The sequence below is a fragment of the Aythya ferina genome, assembly GCF_964211825.1.
Source record: "Aythya ferina genome assembly, chromosome: 1".
Taxonomy (NCBI): Eukaryota; Metazoa; Chordata; class Aves; order Anseriformes; family Anatidae; genus Aythya; species Aythya ferina.
This window is the reverse complement of record NC_140296.1, coordinates 165,174,131-165,189,840: the sequence shown is the minus strand read 5'-3', so window position 1 is coordinate 165,189,840 and position 15,710 is coordinate 165,174,131. Positions and strand designations below refer to the sequence as shown.

Sequence of the window (15,710 nt, the reverse complement as noted above, 5' to 3'; positions counted from 1 at the left end):
TAACCTCAACACAGTATTCTGTATCAGAAATTGATGTTTTTTGTTTGGTTTGTTGTTTTTTTTAAAGAAGGTTTTTGGCATCAAATGCTAATGTAGAACATCTCAATTCAACAGCTTCACCATTGTGTTCTTAAAGGATGGACCCAAAGGACATCTCTGCAAAATCTCTGTGCACATTCTTTAAGTTTTTTAATCATTCACCATGTCACAGTACTTTACAGATGTTTGTAGCTTTTGTCTAATTTAAATTACAATGTCATACACACATAAAAAACTAAATCTTTCATCTTGGAGTTAGTAGTTCAACTTACACAGCACCTTTCCATATATAGAACTATACATCTAAGAACTTTTTTAGTAGAGAAGAAAAAGGTAACTCTAAACCTGACTGCATAGCAGATGATCTAACCACAGAGGCTAAGCAACCTGCTTAGTGCTTAGTCTAGAACATGATCCGCAGCAGGACCAAGCACTCCCAGGTTCAATACCACCTCTCACATTCCAAAATATACAGATCTTCATTCAAAGCAGACTTCACAAGAAACTTGTAACATAAGTACGTAAGAAATTACATGACTGTTTACATAAAAGCCTACAACACCTAAGAAAATAATAGGAAGACAAGTTTTTGACTTTCTGTGCTAGAGACAACTCTGGTAGCTGTCAGCTTCATGAACAGCCTGAAGATTGAGGTCATGGCATTATTTCAGACTGGATTTATTATACAAAATTTGATAAGCCATGTCAGCACAAGTGAAAAAAAATACACATCCTGTGTCCCAACTTCTTAGTAACACCCTGGGACACAGACTACAAGCAGACATGTAGCCAAACTTAAAATGACTATCTTAAAAACATTTTTAAAACTAAGATTAATAAGGCACTAGCACAGTTCTGGCTTGGTAAAGCACACTTAATCGATCGATAATAAGTAATTCCTAATTTAACCTGCAAAGACAAGGAAGTGTTTTTATGTAAGAGAGATTATACTTCACATTATCAACTGAACTGTAAATTGTACCTTGGAAGAATTCATCAGACTAAATTAGTGTCCTTAGAGCTCTTTCTAAACGACTACTCACAGCATACTGATGTTTTAAGAGCTTCTTCAAGTTAGGCCTGTTTAATAACCTGCTTTGGGCTACCAGAACATCAATTAGCTCCTGAACTGTGTAATAAAGGTCATTTTTTCATGAGCTGAAAATAATGTATTGGACATATTTACTTCTTAAACACAGGAAAAGCATATCAAATCAAAAAGTTTCGTATTTCTGGGCAGAAAAACAGATGTTCTAAAAAAGGGGAAGAAAAAGCTACTTTGTTAAGAAAAATATTAATTCAGCTTCGGCATAACAGCTTTCTGGTTGTTAATCTGAAAAAAAGGACCTACCTAGACAGGCAAATACATACCCAAACACTGTAGAGAAGGAGGAAAAAACTGCAAATATCAAATTTCTTATTGGCTACCACCTACCATAGCATCCAATATCAACAACTTCTCCACCCTTTCCAACTATAAAAGATGTAGGTCAGCTTAGTTTCTGTTGGTGCAGTTGGCTTGAAGAAGGCAGTAAAACAAGACAAGAAGCACTATGTAAACAATTAAGAGGCTATTTTAAATTAATGACCCATTCAAGAATGAATATTTAATTTGTTTATTTTGCTACAACGTCAATCATTAGTAACCAGATTCTTATGTTGCATTTATACACACGCAAATTGTAAACACAGGAGCCTCAGCTTCTACACTCCGCAGTTTTGTTTTGCTGTTGTTGTTGTTGTTGTTGTTTTTACATACATGCAAAACAATAAAGTCCAACAGCAATCTGCAACACTCTGGTCAATTTTCCCTTGCTCTCCCCAGAACAGAACATAGAAATGAAAAGGTAAAATATACAATAAAAACAGGTGTCAACATTTTAAAAGTCAATCTGTTTATCTGGTAGAACCTGAATACTTCCAAATGTTTTAGTACACAGACTTCTTATCCAAATTACTAAATCAGTAAGAGGTTGTTTTTTGGTAACCGACGAGAACATTACAGTTTTGTACTGAACCACCACAAGCTGATTCAGCCAGCAAGGTAATTAGCTTTCCTTTCTAAAGAAGGTCTTTAACAGATCTAAAGACCTTCTTTCCTTGTTAAAGAAGGTTGTTAGGTACAGTTCCTTAGTGACTTATATCAATCTAAAATTTTGGCAGAGCGTGACATGGATTGCCTCCCTCATTGAGGGACTAAAAAACAGAAAGCCTCTTAAGCATTACAACAGCTATGCCACAGAAATAACTGGTGAGCAGGGATCATGACATGAGGCTAACAGGTACCAGGCTGGGTTTTGTGGGCCAGTTGAGCAAAATAATAATCAGAAAAAGGTGGTTGGTTCATCATAAGTAAGAGTTGCTAGAAACGTGCACCTCCTTACCCAATGATTTAACTGTATGCTAACATTTAACATACATTCAAGTTCAGACTGAAAAGTACTTGGAAGAGGATTTCTGTCTATTTAGTAACCTTCAACCAATGCTGAAAGTATTCAAGCTGAAAACTGTCAAGAAGCTAGAAAATTAATTCACAGGAAATTCCCGATAAGATTTGCACGTCATTTTTCCTTACTACATGTCTGTTTATGGCCATTGTAGAAGCAGAACATTGAGCTGGGTGGCTCCTTGGCCAGTCCAACTATATTTAGACTTATTTTCTTACAGAGTACTGAGAGAAAGAATCAAGCTAGAGCTTTGCAAAGTGATTAAATGAGATGAACAACCATTATTCCACAATACCTTTTCCATATCTGAATACTGCCATCATTCTGCCTGGCTATCCTGCCTCTGTGCCTCAAATCCTATTAGCACCTGTTACTTCTGCTGAGTAAAGCAGGCCTAGTTTGTTGCTCTGACAAAGAAAAAAATAAAAAAGCAGCTTTTTTTCCAGCCATCTCAGGCAGCCAGCAAGGAGAGAGCCAGGCTCAAGGCACGGCAGGAGAATGAGAGGCAACGGATATAAATCGAAACAAGTGAGTTCCTCACCAAACAGAACAGAAAACCTAAGGACAGTCATGTATTAGAAGGGCTGCCCAAAGAGGCTATGCTGGTTTCATCCCTGGAGGTTTTCAAGACCTGACTGGATTAAGCCTTGTGCAACCAGCTCAGACTAAAGCCCTCCTAAGGTTCCTTCCCACCTCAGTGACGCTTAGACCCAAGGCCTAAACACAGAGCACTCAGTGCTGCCCCAAACCATGCTCCTCCAAGCATCTGTTACAGACTCTGACCTAGAGAGGTTCAAAATGTCATGTACAGAGGCTTCAGATCAAGAAAATCAATGCTAATGAAGGACTGTATAACAGCTACTGTGCAAAGCCTGTGCCTAGCATATACCCACTCCACGTTTGTGTTTGAAGACAGAGGAGCATGGAGACAGGCAAAGCGTGCTGCTGACAAGTTATTGTGTTTCACTGAGGCATTTTTATTTGGTGTGGTTTGTGTTTTTCTTTCTGAAGTGTACCTTCAACCAGGATTATGTTCTTATGTAAGGCAAAATAAAGGTTACTTTTAAGATGACATGACGATTGTACAGTTAAGACTACACGATGGAGTTGTGTATGGCATTTGCAGGCCTGGATTGAGAGATCTAAATATTCCATCCAGCCCTTCCAAGCAACATGCAAGCAGATCAAACACATTAAAATCCCAAAACAAAACATTGGGGTTGTGGTTTTTATTTTAATTTCCCATGACCTTGTAAAGCATGGGAAGTAGTCATCCACCTACGGTCTTTCACTTGAAAAGTCTTTAAATATAGAACTCCAACTTAAAAAAAAATATAGCAGAGAAAAACTTTCACAATAAGAAGTTCACATATATGTAATGGATACAAACCACATATTGTGAAGATAATATTAAGGAATCAGCACAAATCTGTGTGGAACTGAGCATTTAACAGTGACCTTTCCATAAGTCCCTGTATGCTTAGAGCTACAAGAGGATTTAGAAAACATGTAGGTTTTAAAGAGCAATGAAGTAAGAAATGTTACATTTGTGCAAATAAATACTTTGCATCAATTCATATGATTATATTTTACTTAGAGATAGGGGTGAAATTGTTTTAGATTTCTTTTGACAAGCAGAGGTTATTTCCCACCAGCTCTTACTGGGTATACAGAAAGTAAACAAAAATAATCAAAAAAAAAAAACCTTGTCAGAATATAAAGGGACACAAAAAAGATCTGCTCAAACTCAGTTTGAAGAAGAATGAATATCCAAGTTCCATAAAGCAAAACTGGAACAGGGTGAGACACAGTCTGCTGAGCATAGTAGTCAAGAGGTGGATTTTCTTTCAGGGTGGGGGGCTACAGTGGGCTTTTTTTTGTTTGTCTGGCATGGGAGGTGGAGGATTATTTGTTTTGGAAGTTGTTTCTTAGTTTGTTTTTTTTTAGCTTGCTTCTTTTCAAAGTAACACATCCGGGATGTAGTACATTCAAAGCATGAAAAGGCTGCTGGAAGGGAAAATAATAACTGGAGAAGTAACAAAATAATTCACAAGACTGATGGTGGTTTATAAATGACAGCTGAAATCCATTCATTGTTTTCGCTCTTCTGTATCCTCACATAAGTCACATCTGTGAAACACAGTCGACAAAGGGTTGTATTTTTTTTTAATTAATGAAAAGTACTGAATAAAGTCTCGTAAATAGTTCTTACAAATATATATAAATATAAATTTATATATAGTTATGAAGCCACAAAGCACACTTCTCAGTTCAGACAGAAGTCTCTCACTCTATTAAAAATACCACCAACCACCTTTTTTTTTGGGGGGGGGGGGGGAGGGGCACAACATTTTTCAGTCACCTGAACCTACAGTAGAAAAATACATTTAGACTAACTTACTTATAGCTTTGTAAATTAAAAACTAGAATCAGCATAGTTTCACTAGAAATAGTCAAATCAAAGCATACAAATCTTAAATGTGCATCATCTATAATTCGTTCCTTCTAGTATAAAAGGAACTCAAAATTCTAAGTTTATGAAATACAAAAGATATTTTAAGTTAATTTATTCCAGATATTGTCTTCTAAATGTGTTAAATAAATAATCCTCTCAGCAATTAGCTCCGAATATTCAGATGTGGGATGAACCATGGTTCCCAAAGTCACAAAGGGATTTTGAAAACACGACAAATGCAAACAATGAGGTTTCAGAACTCTGGAGTGCTCTTTTAGCCTTTCATTGTTGCAGTCTTCATGATTTACTTATAATACTAAGCTACTATTTCCTCCACAGCTATATGAATATTATAACTTACTTTAGAAAACACTATGCAAATACTCGAGATTGCTATTTAATCCCATTACCATTGGAATACCCTGTTAAATACTGAGATATTTAAGAGAGATGAGATAGCAAAGGTGATCCTCCTTGGGAATGAAGCCAAACACCAACTCATTTTTCATCATTCAGGATAGCCGCATTAGGCTACTCTCAATTTTAGGGGATTAAAACACTGTTCTTTGAACAATTAAATATCAAAATATCATAATTTTTTCGAATAAAATCTTTTTTAAATATTACTTTTCCTAAGTATTAGTCATTTCAGATACCTGAGACAATACAATAAATAAAGGAACAGGATAGACTGACCTCTTGCCATCTTTCAAATTGCTTTTTTTTTTGGGGGGGGGGGGCGCCTGCTCCCTAGAAGAAAAGTAAAAATTGTGCAGCACTTCCACTACCAATAAGAAACGAGAAAACCCTAAGGAATTTCTCTCAGGAATTTCTCTCACACAGATGATTGTAGCAATTCAGCTGTATTAGTGTCAGCAGCTCTCATATAATGGTTTTCTGCACCACCAGTTCCAGAAACCTTCAAAGTTTCCTTCTAATACATAAGGTGAAGAAAGTCCTTTGACTCCCAATAGTATCCTTAAAGCCAAACTGGTTTAACGTGGGCCCCCTAAGTGTACTGTAGGTGGTGGAAAGCTGGCTGCATCTTCAGGCTGAGAAGGCTGGGCGCAGTACTATGAACTTGAGCTGGCAGCCAGCTCAGGGGTTGGTATCAGGGCCAACAGCATACAAAGTGGCTGTTAACCTCAACAACGGGATGGAAAGTACTGCAAGCAGGTTTGCGGCCAATATCAAACTGGGGTGGAGGGGTGGAGAGGCCGGAAGGCACACCTGCTGTTCACACAGACCTCACCATTAAATCTAACGATCAGACTCAGGACAGGTTGTCCATACCTGTCTCTTGTGATAAGTTTCAGCTATAGTCTAACCTCATTACGTCATTATTCACATTTAGGATGAAGTCTAAATCTCTTGAAATGAACTTGAAGTTGTTAGTTTTGCATTTACGTCCGAGCCACTAGCTGCTTTTTCCTTGACTTTTGACAACTTCTTTTTGCTTTGTAGGAGACCATCAACCTATCATTTATGCAAGGCATCTCCAATTCAAGGTTAGATCAAGATTTTTATTTTCTTTTCTTTTATTTTTTTTTTACAAAACAACAGTTACGTGTTTTCAGAACAATTACTTATTACAGAAAAGATACCTAAAGCATTTGTAAGTTTGTCAGGTATGTCATTTTTAGTAATACTTAGCAGCATGCTCACTTCAGTGCAGTAATTGATTACATCAATGCTTCCCTGCCTGTGATTTTCAGTGAGGCTGAAGTCACCCCATCTACAGTGCAGAGCAAGATGCTTCCTATGTTTATTTCAGGGCAGAAGTGGACAAATGCACAGCTGAGAGGCTGTATCCTCTCTTTACCCTACGATTATTTTTTTGTTGCTCCAGATGTATCTTGTCTTACAATTAGGCTTTAGGAACAAACAATGATGGGACAGACATTTCACCCTTAAGTACTAGATAAATTACCTAAAAGCAACACAAAGGAACATTTATCTTCAGCCAACCAACATCTACACTTATTTAGGGTTACTGACTACATGACAGACTGGCAAGAAAAGGCAGTAACTGGAAAGGCAGAGTATTAAGAAGCCTTCAACCACCAATTACAACCTAAGCTAAATACTTTTCTTACTTTCTATACAATTCAGTACTCAATAGAGGAGGAAATACTTTACTTACTCTGCGTTTATTTTCCACCTAATAACGGTATCATTTCACATGATTCATCCCAAAAACAGGAGAGTGAAAAAGCTAACTACAATAATGTTTTCCAAACGCACCTTATTATTAAAAGATCATTTTAAAAACCAACTTTCCCAAAATTGCACTTACGAGATAAATGCAAAGTCAAAGGAATCAGAGGGGAAATTGGTGGGTTCTGATTCCTTTCCACCACTCTTTCCTATTCCAGCAGGAACTAGCACTGGGTAGAGATACATGCATAAAAGAGTCAGTACTTGCTGGTTGAGTGCTGTGAGTTCCAGCTGTAGATACTGGACTGCAATCTGACTGTCTACGAAAACAGCAAGGATAAAATTATCCCTATCACCTCTTGAAGAGAAATTACACTATTTGCATGTATATTTTCAGCTGGAAAACTACTGCAGTGCCCAGCCTTGTGCCAAAAGAGAGCTGCTAGAGTGCCTAGAGACCACAGATTTGAAAGGTGTGCATGCAGTGACTTGGAAGCTGCTACAAGGGCTCTGGAAGTAAAAACCTTCCGGATTTCTACATCTACATGTATGATGTGACTTACTTGAGCACACAAGTTTACCTATGTAAGTGTCAGGGCTTTAAAACATGTCTTTAAACATATACAAACAACCAACAACAAAAGCAGAAAAAATAAAAGCAGTCATAGAAGCTTAAGTACTTGAAAGAGGTGGAAAAAGAAAACGCCCCTTGCATATGCTCCCGCTATCAAAATGAGAATTCACAAAGGTATCAACAATGAAGCAGACTGAATGCAAGTAATTGTGATAAAATCCCTTATCAGAACCTGAGAATGCTTCTTTCACTTCTTTTACCCCGACACACTTGAAGGAGGAACCATAAATAGAAAGTAGTAAAAAGCATGTGCTCACTGACAAAGCAAGCAGGAGGATGGCCTAACATGCTGTCAAAGGTCATCCAGGTCAAATAAATATATCTTAAACTTCTGTCATAATACTAACACCTCTGCACCAATGGCAAGGGTATCAGTGGCCAGGAATAGGTTTTGTTTAACCTCCCAGGATTTTCTTCAACATGTCTTATTGAGACATTTGTCTTCCAACATAAGCGAAGAGAAAGAAGTTGTTTTACACGAAAATGCTCAGAGATGCTGGACAATACAAAGCTGCTTTCCCATTAACAGGAAGAGATGGGTAGAACTGCTCTTCCAGTTACCTTAGTCCTCAGGTAGGGAATTGCTGGGAAAGACTGCTGAAGGGAGACTTCTGCCCAGGAGAATCCAATCACCAACACTGGGCTCCACTCTTCTCTCGAGTTTCCAGCCATTCGGAGAAGTTTTCAGTTGCTTCACAACTTACACGGTAATTGCTACGCTTGACATATTTGGCATTTGAAGTTTCCTTAGGTTTTTCCAACTGGAACGCAGCAGCCTTCTGTCAGCTACACAGCACAGCACGCTGGCTTCTGGTAGCAGGAACCCTTTCTTTCCCCACAGACAGAGCTCATCCCTCTGCTGGCAATGCTGCCGTTCAGCACAACACCCACCGAGCACCATGCACACAGTACTTTCCAGGGAGAAAGGCAGCAGGCCACTGGTGAGGTTGCAAGAAGTCAAACCCTTCGGGCTGCTGGTAAGATGACAACGGATGGACAGACCGGCTGCACATCCTATGCAGAGCCCATGTTTTTACCTGTTACGCTACCTTTAGGTTATTAGGATTTTCTGCAGAAAGGTCAGGAGACTGTTGTGTCTGGCATATGGCAGCTTCGTGGGCAAAATACACAGATCTGAGTTCTTTACACCTTTTTAAATCATTCATCACCCTGTTAGTAGCAGAAGAACACTTTTGAATTTAGAGGACTTCCAGCTGGTCAGGTGAAATGTAAACTCTGTCCATAAGCACGTTACAGCAAAACCAGCCATCTAACTCTCCCTCCTGGCTCAACCAAGACTTTGACTCTACATATACCTCTTAAAAAAGGTAACCACAACAACTGCTGTTATTCTGCTGGTTGGGGTTCAGAAAAAGCTTACGGGCGCAGCTTTGCCAGCAGAATCCTCCAGTGTAAACAGTTACAAAAGTAAAGCTGCACTTTCACCAGTGCGGCTTGTTTTGCTTGGAGCAGGACAGGAGAACTGCTTTAACACCACGAAACACGGCTCTCATCATCCTTGTGGGTCTTCACAGAGCACTGTCAGCGTAGCACGAAAGGAACTCTGTGTTTCTTGGACAGATGTGAGCACAGCTCCAAGTGGGGAAACAGTACAAGTAAACTTAACACCTGCATCAAGTCAGTATCTACAGACCAAAAAAATGCTTTCTAACAGATTGCTGCGCAGTGGGCTGGAAAGCCTAATACTTAAAAAAAATAAACTTAAGGAGTGATGATAATTAGATACAACTTAGTTACCTTTCACAACCTGTTGCAAGGCAACAAAGCGCAAATCCCACAGCGCTTAACACTACTCAGAGTGAAATTAAATTACTAAGATTCAACACACTATCAAGAAACTACTTCAAAAACACTGAAAAGTAACAAAGCTGCAAGCATTTCAGCAGCCATTTTCAAAAGGCATCTGTACCCTGATAAGCACTAGTGCTGCAAAGAGAAAAACCAACCTTTAATTCCACCACAATGGCCTCTAAGCACAAAGCCTCACCACTGCTCCCAACCTGTCACCATTAGTTTCCACAGCCTCCCCTTCGGTTTCTGGCCTCCAACCACTTAAATACAAAATACTTTTAAGACAGTACTTTTAAGACCTAGCTCCATTCCCTTCCTATTGAACAGAAGAGGAATTAATCATTAACGAGTAACGATCTGCTAACAGTTTTCATGACCACTTCAACATAAACGAGACAACCTGAACATTTATTTTCCTTATTCCACCACTTCATAATTTAAATTTTCCAACACCATTAGAACTGGAATTACATCATGTTTCTTTGGTGGTGAAAACTGTTTTCATAATCTCTTTTGGGCCAAGAAGCTCCTGGGCTTCTGCAAGTGCATTTTGTAGCCAGTTACCTGGTTTCATTTCAAAGTATCAGAAACTCCTCTTTATCGCCATTCCCCATTGCAGAGCCATGCTGATCATACAACAACAATGCTGTTCTAGAGGGAGACTTCTCTTGAAAGCTAAGACGACACTACAGCCAATAGATCTCTACAAGAATATCTTCCAAAAAGGAATACTAAAGCAGAGCTCTTGAAGCTCTGCACAATGTGAGTGATTAAATTCAGTGTGTACTGCCACCAAATCACTACACAGCACACTGAAGCTAAGCCTAGCATCTAAAGGAGGAAGACAACAAGAAACCAGAGTGTTGTAAGAGCAAGCCAGTTCAGTCTACAAGCCATCATCTACACAGCAGCAGCCTTCTTTGGTCTGAGTTCAGCTTCATAGTCACAGAGTCAAGAGAACTTAAGCTGAGCATATTGAATCAGTGCTTTAAGGCATTTCCTCATGAATAAACAGAAGGACAGCACAAGTAAATACTCTGTAAAACATTCATTAGTAAGTAGTTACTCACATTTGACACTGGACACAGTTTTTGAAGCTGTCCACCATCAGGAATGATCTAGTGTTCCCTAGTTAAATAATGCTTTGGAATGCAAGTGGTAATGATTAAAACACATTTAAGAAATGTGAAATGCTGGAAAGAAGTACTTTTGTATAAATACACGCCAGCCAGAATGCAATGCTTTACAAGTCTCCCCAGTAACACCTCATACAACAGGTATCTGTATCTATTAAAATCTGACCCTAGAAAGGTGATGGGATGCTAATCGATACTTTTAGAAGTAAGCAGTACAAAGATGAGAGGTTTGCAAGAAATGCCAGCACATGGTGACACTCAACATAATGAGGAGGCCCTCAAAAGGATGTGAATGGGTGAGAGCTTGCTTCTCAACACCTAAATACCTCAACTGTAATAAATAAGCCACCCTTAGCAGCGTAGCAGGTTACACTTGCAAATTGACACAGAAGAGGCTAACACTTGCTGAGCAAGGAGTGTGTGTTCCTGGAAAGCAAAGAATATTTTGAGCAATATTTGAAACAAAGAAAAAAAAAAAAAAAAAAACAACAAACAAACAAGAAATCCAACCACCAGCAAACCCCAAACCACACCACCCAAAAGCCACAAGAACACAAGTTCAGAAAACCAGTTCAAAGAGGCAGGACACCAGCCTCGAGGGGAGGAGAAGACTGTGGGTAGGGGGTACAGCAGAGGGCCCTCAAATAAGATGTTTTACGATGAACACTTACTGCAATGTACAAAGCCAGTACTGAACTGGCACCACCTCACCTGGGGAAATAAAGGTACAGCATTTTTTAAGAGTTCATACAGGAGCATGGGGGCAGAGTGAGGGAGGAACATACAGAGCCAACCAAAGGCAGGCCAGGAGGGGTGCAGGCTCTAAAACCAGAGGATGAAAGAACTTGCTTGTGCCCCTTCCTTTCCAAAGCAGGAATATTCAAGACCCACACCAAAACATTTTATCTCAGAGCAGAGACTATGCAAGTAAAGAGTCTGACCAAGTGCAGGACCAGCCCCTAAAAAACGCAATTCTGAAAGACCTGCACTGCTCCAAAAAGGCATTCCTCACCTTCTGATACCGTCCTGTGTGAAAGTATCTGCCCTGAACGTGTTTACGGTATCAAAAAGAAAGTGTTAATGACTGCAGGTATGGCAAACAGGATTCCTTCCTCTCCTGCTGCTCTAGAAAGAGATTTTATTGTCATTTTAACTATCTATAACTTTAACCAGAAGAACAGATAATAGAAATGTTTTCTACGGAGAGAAAGCATTAATGCAAAATTGGAGAGTAAAACACAGCTTTGTTTAAAGTTTCCTGTGGCCTTTCTTATTAACTGAAAAAAAAAAAAAAAAAAAAAAAAGAAAAAGCTAAAGACTTAGTTATCATTCTTCTGAATTCCTCTAGGAGTATTATAAATCAATGCCAGATTTTTATACTAGTAGCAAACCACAGAGGACAGTGGTGTTGGCTGATAAAAATATCTTCCTTTGCCTTCAAGAAAAAAAAAAAAAAAAGAATGCTCTTTCAACCACCACATTTTTTCCAGCGCAGGAAATTCTTTCGGGCTCCAAACCGAGCGCTGTTTACACCTGAACATCTAACTCAGCGCCCGCAAACCCGCCTTCCCCCGCTCTGACGGCGCTGTCAGAGGGCACCCGGCTCCCTCCGGACCTGCAGCGGCCCCGGCAGCGGCTCACGGAAGAGCCGCGGGGCAGGGACGAGGGGACGGGACCGGGACCGGGACCGGGACCGGGATCGGGACCGGGACCGGGACCGGGGCCGGCCGCGTGTGCTCGGCGGGCCCCGCGCTCACCTCGGCGGCCGGGATGTTCACCACACCTGTCGACCTGCGCTTCTCCCGCAGCTTCCTCTTCTCGATCTGCCCCTTCCCCTTCCTGGCGCTGGGCCCCGAGCCCGAGCCCTTGCCCTTGCCCGCCGGCTTCTCCTCGCCCTCGGGGGAGCCCGGCACGGGGCTGGAGGCGGCGGCGGGCTCAGAGCCCCGGCCCCCGGCGAGGCCCGGCGGCGGCTCCTTGGCGGGGGGGGCCCGGCCGAGGCTCAGGCAGTTGAGGGCCCCGCCGGCGGGGGGCGCCGGGCGGTCCGGCGGGGCGGCGGGGGGCAGGCAGCTGCCGCCACCGCCGCTGGGCTCTGCCGGGGCGGCGGCGACCCCCGTGGGTCTGGGCTCGCTCACGGCGGCCGCCCCCGGTGGCGGCGGCGGCGCCTGCTTGGCCCGCATCTTCTCGCGCTTGGCTTTCCACTCCTCCAGAAAGTCCGTGGTGCTGCCCCCGGCGCCCCGGTAGCCGCCGGTCGCCATGTTCCCGGCGGGGTCGGCTGGGCTCGGCTCGGCTCCGCGGTGGTGGCGGCGGCAGCGCCCCGGCAGCAGCACCTCCGCCGCCGCCCGCCGACGAGAGGGGCCCGGCGGGGCGGGCGAGACGGGGGCGGGGAGGGAGGCTCGGCGGACGGCGAACACCCTGCGGGGAACAAAAGGGGGGCCGTCAGGCGTCCCGCTGCCAGCCCAGCCCGTCCTCGCCCTGCCCCCCGCCCCCCCGGACCCTCCTCGCCCTCCGCCGGCCCCGACGCCCTCCCTGCCTCCGTCCCACCCTGCCGGGAGCGGAGCCGCCCGGCGCTCACCTCCCTCCCTGCCGCCCGGCGGGGCCGCGGCTCCGTGCCTCGCTCGGTGCCTCGCTCGCTGCCGGCCCCAGGTGAGCGGCACCGCCTCCCGCCGGCCCGGAAGGCGCGGCCCCGGGGCGGCCCCGGCTCCCCCTTCCCCTCCCCTCGGCCACAGCCCGGGCAGCGCAGGGCAGGGCCGGGAGCTGCCGCTACGGCACCCGCGGGGCGCCGGCACCTGCCCGGGGCTCCCCCGGGGCCGCAGCCGTCGGGCCGGGGCTGTGCCTGGGAGGCGCCGCTGTCGCCCAGCCTCGTGTGCCGGGCAGGGAAGGACGCGGCCGGCGCTTCCCTCCCCGCAGGTCCGCACGCAGCAAGGTGCAGAGCCGGCAACACGGCTCTTTTTATTTCTTTTTTTTTTTGTGGCTGATGTGTAATTCTGAGCCCGGCCGTGCGGTTAATAAAAGCCCTCACGAGTTTGGAGCGTGAACTTTTTGAAACGGTTTTGGTTTCTTTTTTGCAGCAACGGTACGGATGCTATGAATGCCGGTTAAAAATTCCCGGCGAAACGGGGCTCCAAATGGCTGCGGGAGGCTGCCTGTGCCCCACTGCATGCATAGAGCAGGCTGCTCCGTCCTGCTTGAGCCTTGCAGCGCTGCAGTGGTGGGCACTGCCTCGGGGAATCACTCACCCTGACACTCACTCACTCACTCACTCACTCACTCACTCACTCACTCACTCACTCACTCACTCACTCACTCACTCACTCACTCACTCACTCACTCACTCCCCCAGTGGCTGAGGCTGGCAGGGCCTCGGGAGCCCACCAAGCCCAAGCCCTGCCCAAGCAGGGCCACCCAGAGCAGGCTGCCCAGGGCCACGTCCAGGCAGCTTTGGAAGATCTCCAAGGAGGAGACTCCGCAGCCTCTCAGGGCAGCCTGTGCTACTGCTCCGTCACCCACACAGAAAAGACGTGCTGCCTGGTGTTCAGAGGGAAGCTCCTGTGTCTCACCCCTCCTACCATCAGTGCCCGGCTGGTGATCATTCATCTACTCAGACATTTCACTTAGCTCTATCAGATTTTTGCTCTGGTTTGGGCTTAGAGCTTTTAGTGGGGAGGCAGTTGGTTTTGAAGGAGTTTATTTGTCTGTGTAGGTAGAAGTTCAGATACCTGCATCCCCAGCGCAGATGAAACCTCTCGTCTTTCAGGCTAACAGTAAAGCCCAAAACAAAACAGGTTAATGGTTCCGTGTTACGCTGGAAAGCTGTCAATAGGCAGAAGAGTAGATGTTGAAAATACAGGTCTATACTAGCTCTACTCCTTAATGCTCAGCAGTAAAAAATTATTGACGTTGATTATATTTCTATTTGCCAATCAAGCATTTAATGAAGCGTTGACTTAATGTTGACTCAATTAGCTCTCGCCTCAAAAAAACACATTCTTACCTTCACGTTCATCTAAAGAGTTTTGTTAGAAAGCTATTGAGCTGTGTTTTAGAAAACACAATTTAGAAAAATGACCCTTAGTGTGAATTCTTGCCTGCAAAGTACTTTTCCCATTCTGTCAGACTCTTCCTCTTACAGACACTTCCTCTTACATGAAGAAGAGCTGTCCTTGAGACAAACACCAGTGTTTCGCTCCTTGACATTGCCTCCCATGAGCAGCCCATCTGGCTAAAAATGTGTAAAAATCATGTAACAAAGTAATTGTTTGTAATACTTCGTGTATATGGAGAAACACTGTGATGTATTTCAGTTTGAGGGTTCCCTCGGCTCCCCATCACCCAGGTCTTCCTGCGAGGCTTGGGCAGCATCTTACCTGCCCACCTCTCCCGTGGGTTGAGCACTGCAGCTGGGCTTTAGCTGCATCTGCCATTGCTGTTAGATTTATTGCTTCTATCTTCTATAAAAAACATTGGCACTTTTTTTTGTTGTTGTTTTGTTTTTTTTCAGGGCCAAAAAAGGCTTTGTGTTCCCTATGGTCTGTTATATATTAACAGGAGTTATGTTGTGGTGAGTGAGGTTGGGCTTGAGTGCCCAAAACAAAAATGCTGACTGTCAGACGTTTGCATCTCAATAAGGTTGTCTGTGCTGGAGAGCTTTCAGGGATAAAGTCCCAAATAGTTTAAGTATCACGCTGCATGTTTTCCTCAGCCACAACTGAGAACAGCTGAGTAGGTTTCAAACAGCACTTTTCTCTTTTCTTATAAAAAAAAAAAAAAAAAAAATCTCGAGGATATTCTTAAGGCCTAGAAATACAATTCATTTTATTAGCTACGTTTTAAACTGGCATGATGACAAGGGTCCCTAAGCCTTAAAATATTGTTTTTTGTATATTCATTATTATGGAATGAGATTTTCCCCTAGAGGTAAAATTACCACCAGGATTTGGTAGGATGATCTTGATCTCCTTTGCCAGGCAAAAACCAAACACTTTGTCTTTAATATTCAGATTTTTTTTTTTTTTAAGGCATTTATTCCTAAA

At 43.4% G+C, this 15,710-nt stretch overlaps 1 protein-coding gene across 1 annotated transcript in view; it reads right to left on the bottom strand.

Moving 5' to 3' along the window:
* Window positions 1-13,283, bottom strand: part of PAWR (pro-apoptotic WT1 regulator) — an 81,593-nt gene extending 68,310 nt beyond the window's left edge. The window contains exons 1-2 of the mRNA XM_084528109.1: window positions 13,253-13,283; window positions 12,438-13,092 (exon numbers count right to left, since the gene is read on the bottom strand). Of these exons, the coding sequence (XP_084384235.1) occupies window positions 12,438-12,935 (498 nt within the window). The 5' untranslated portion in view covers window positions 12,936-13,092; window positions 13,253-13,283. The remainder of the gene's footprint in view (window positions 1-12,437; window positions 13,093-13,252) is intronic.
* Window positions 13,284-15,710: the final 2,427 nt, after the last annotated feature.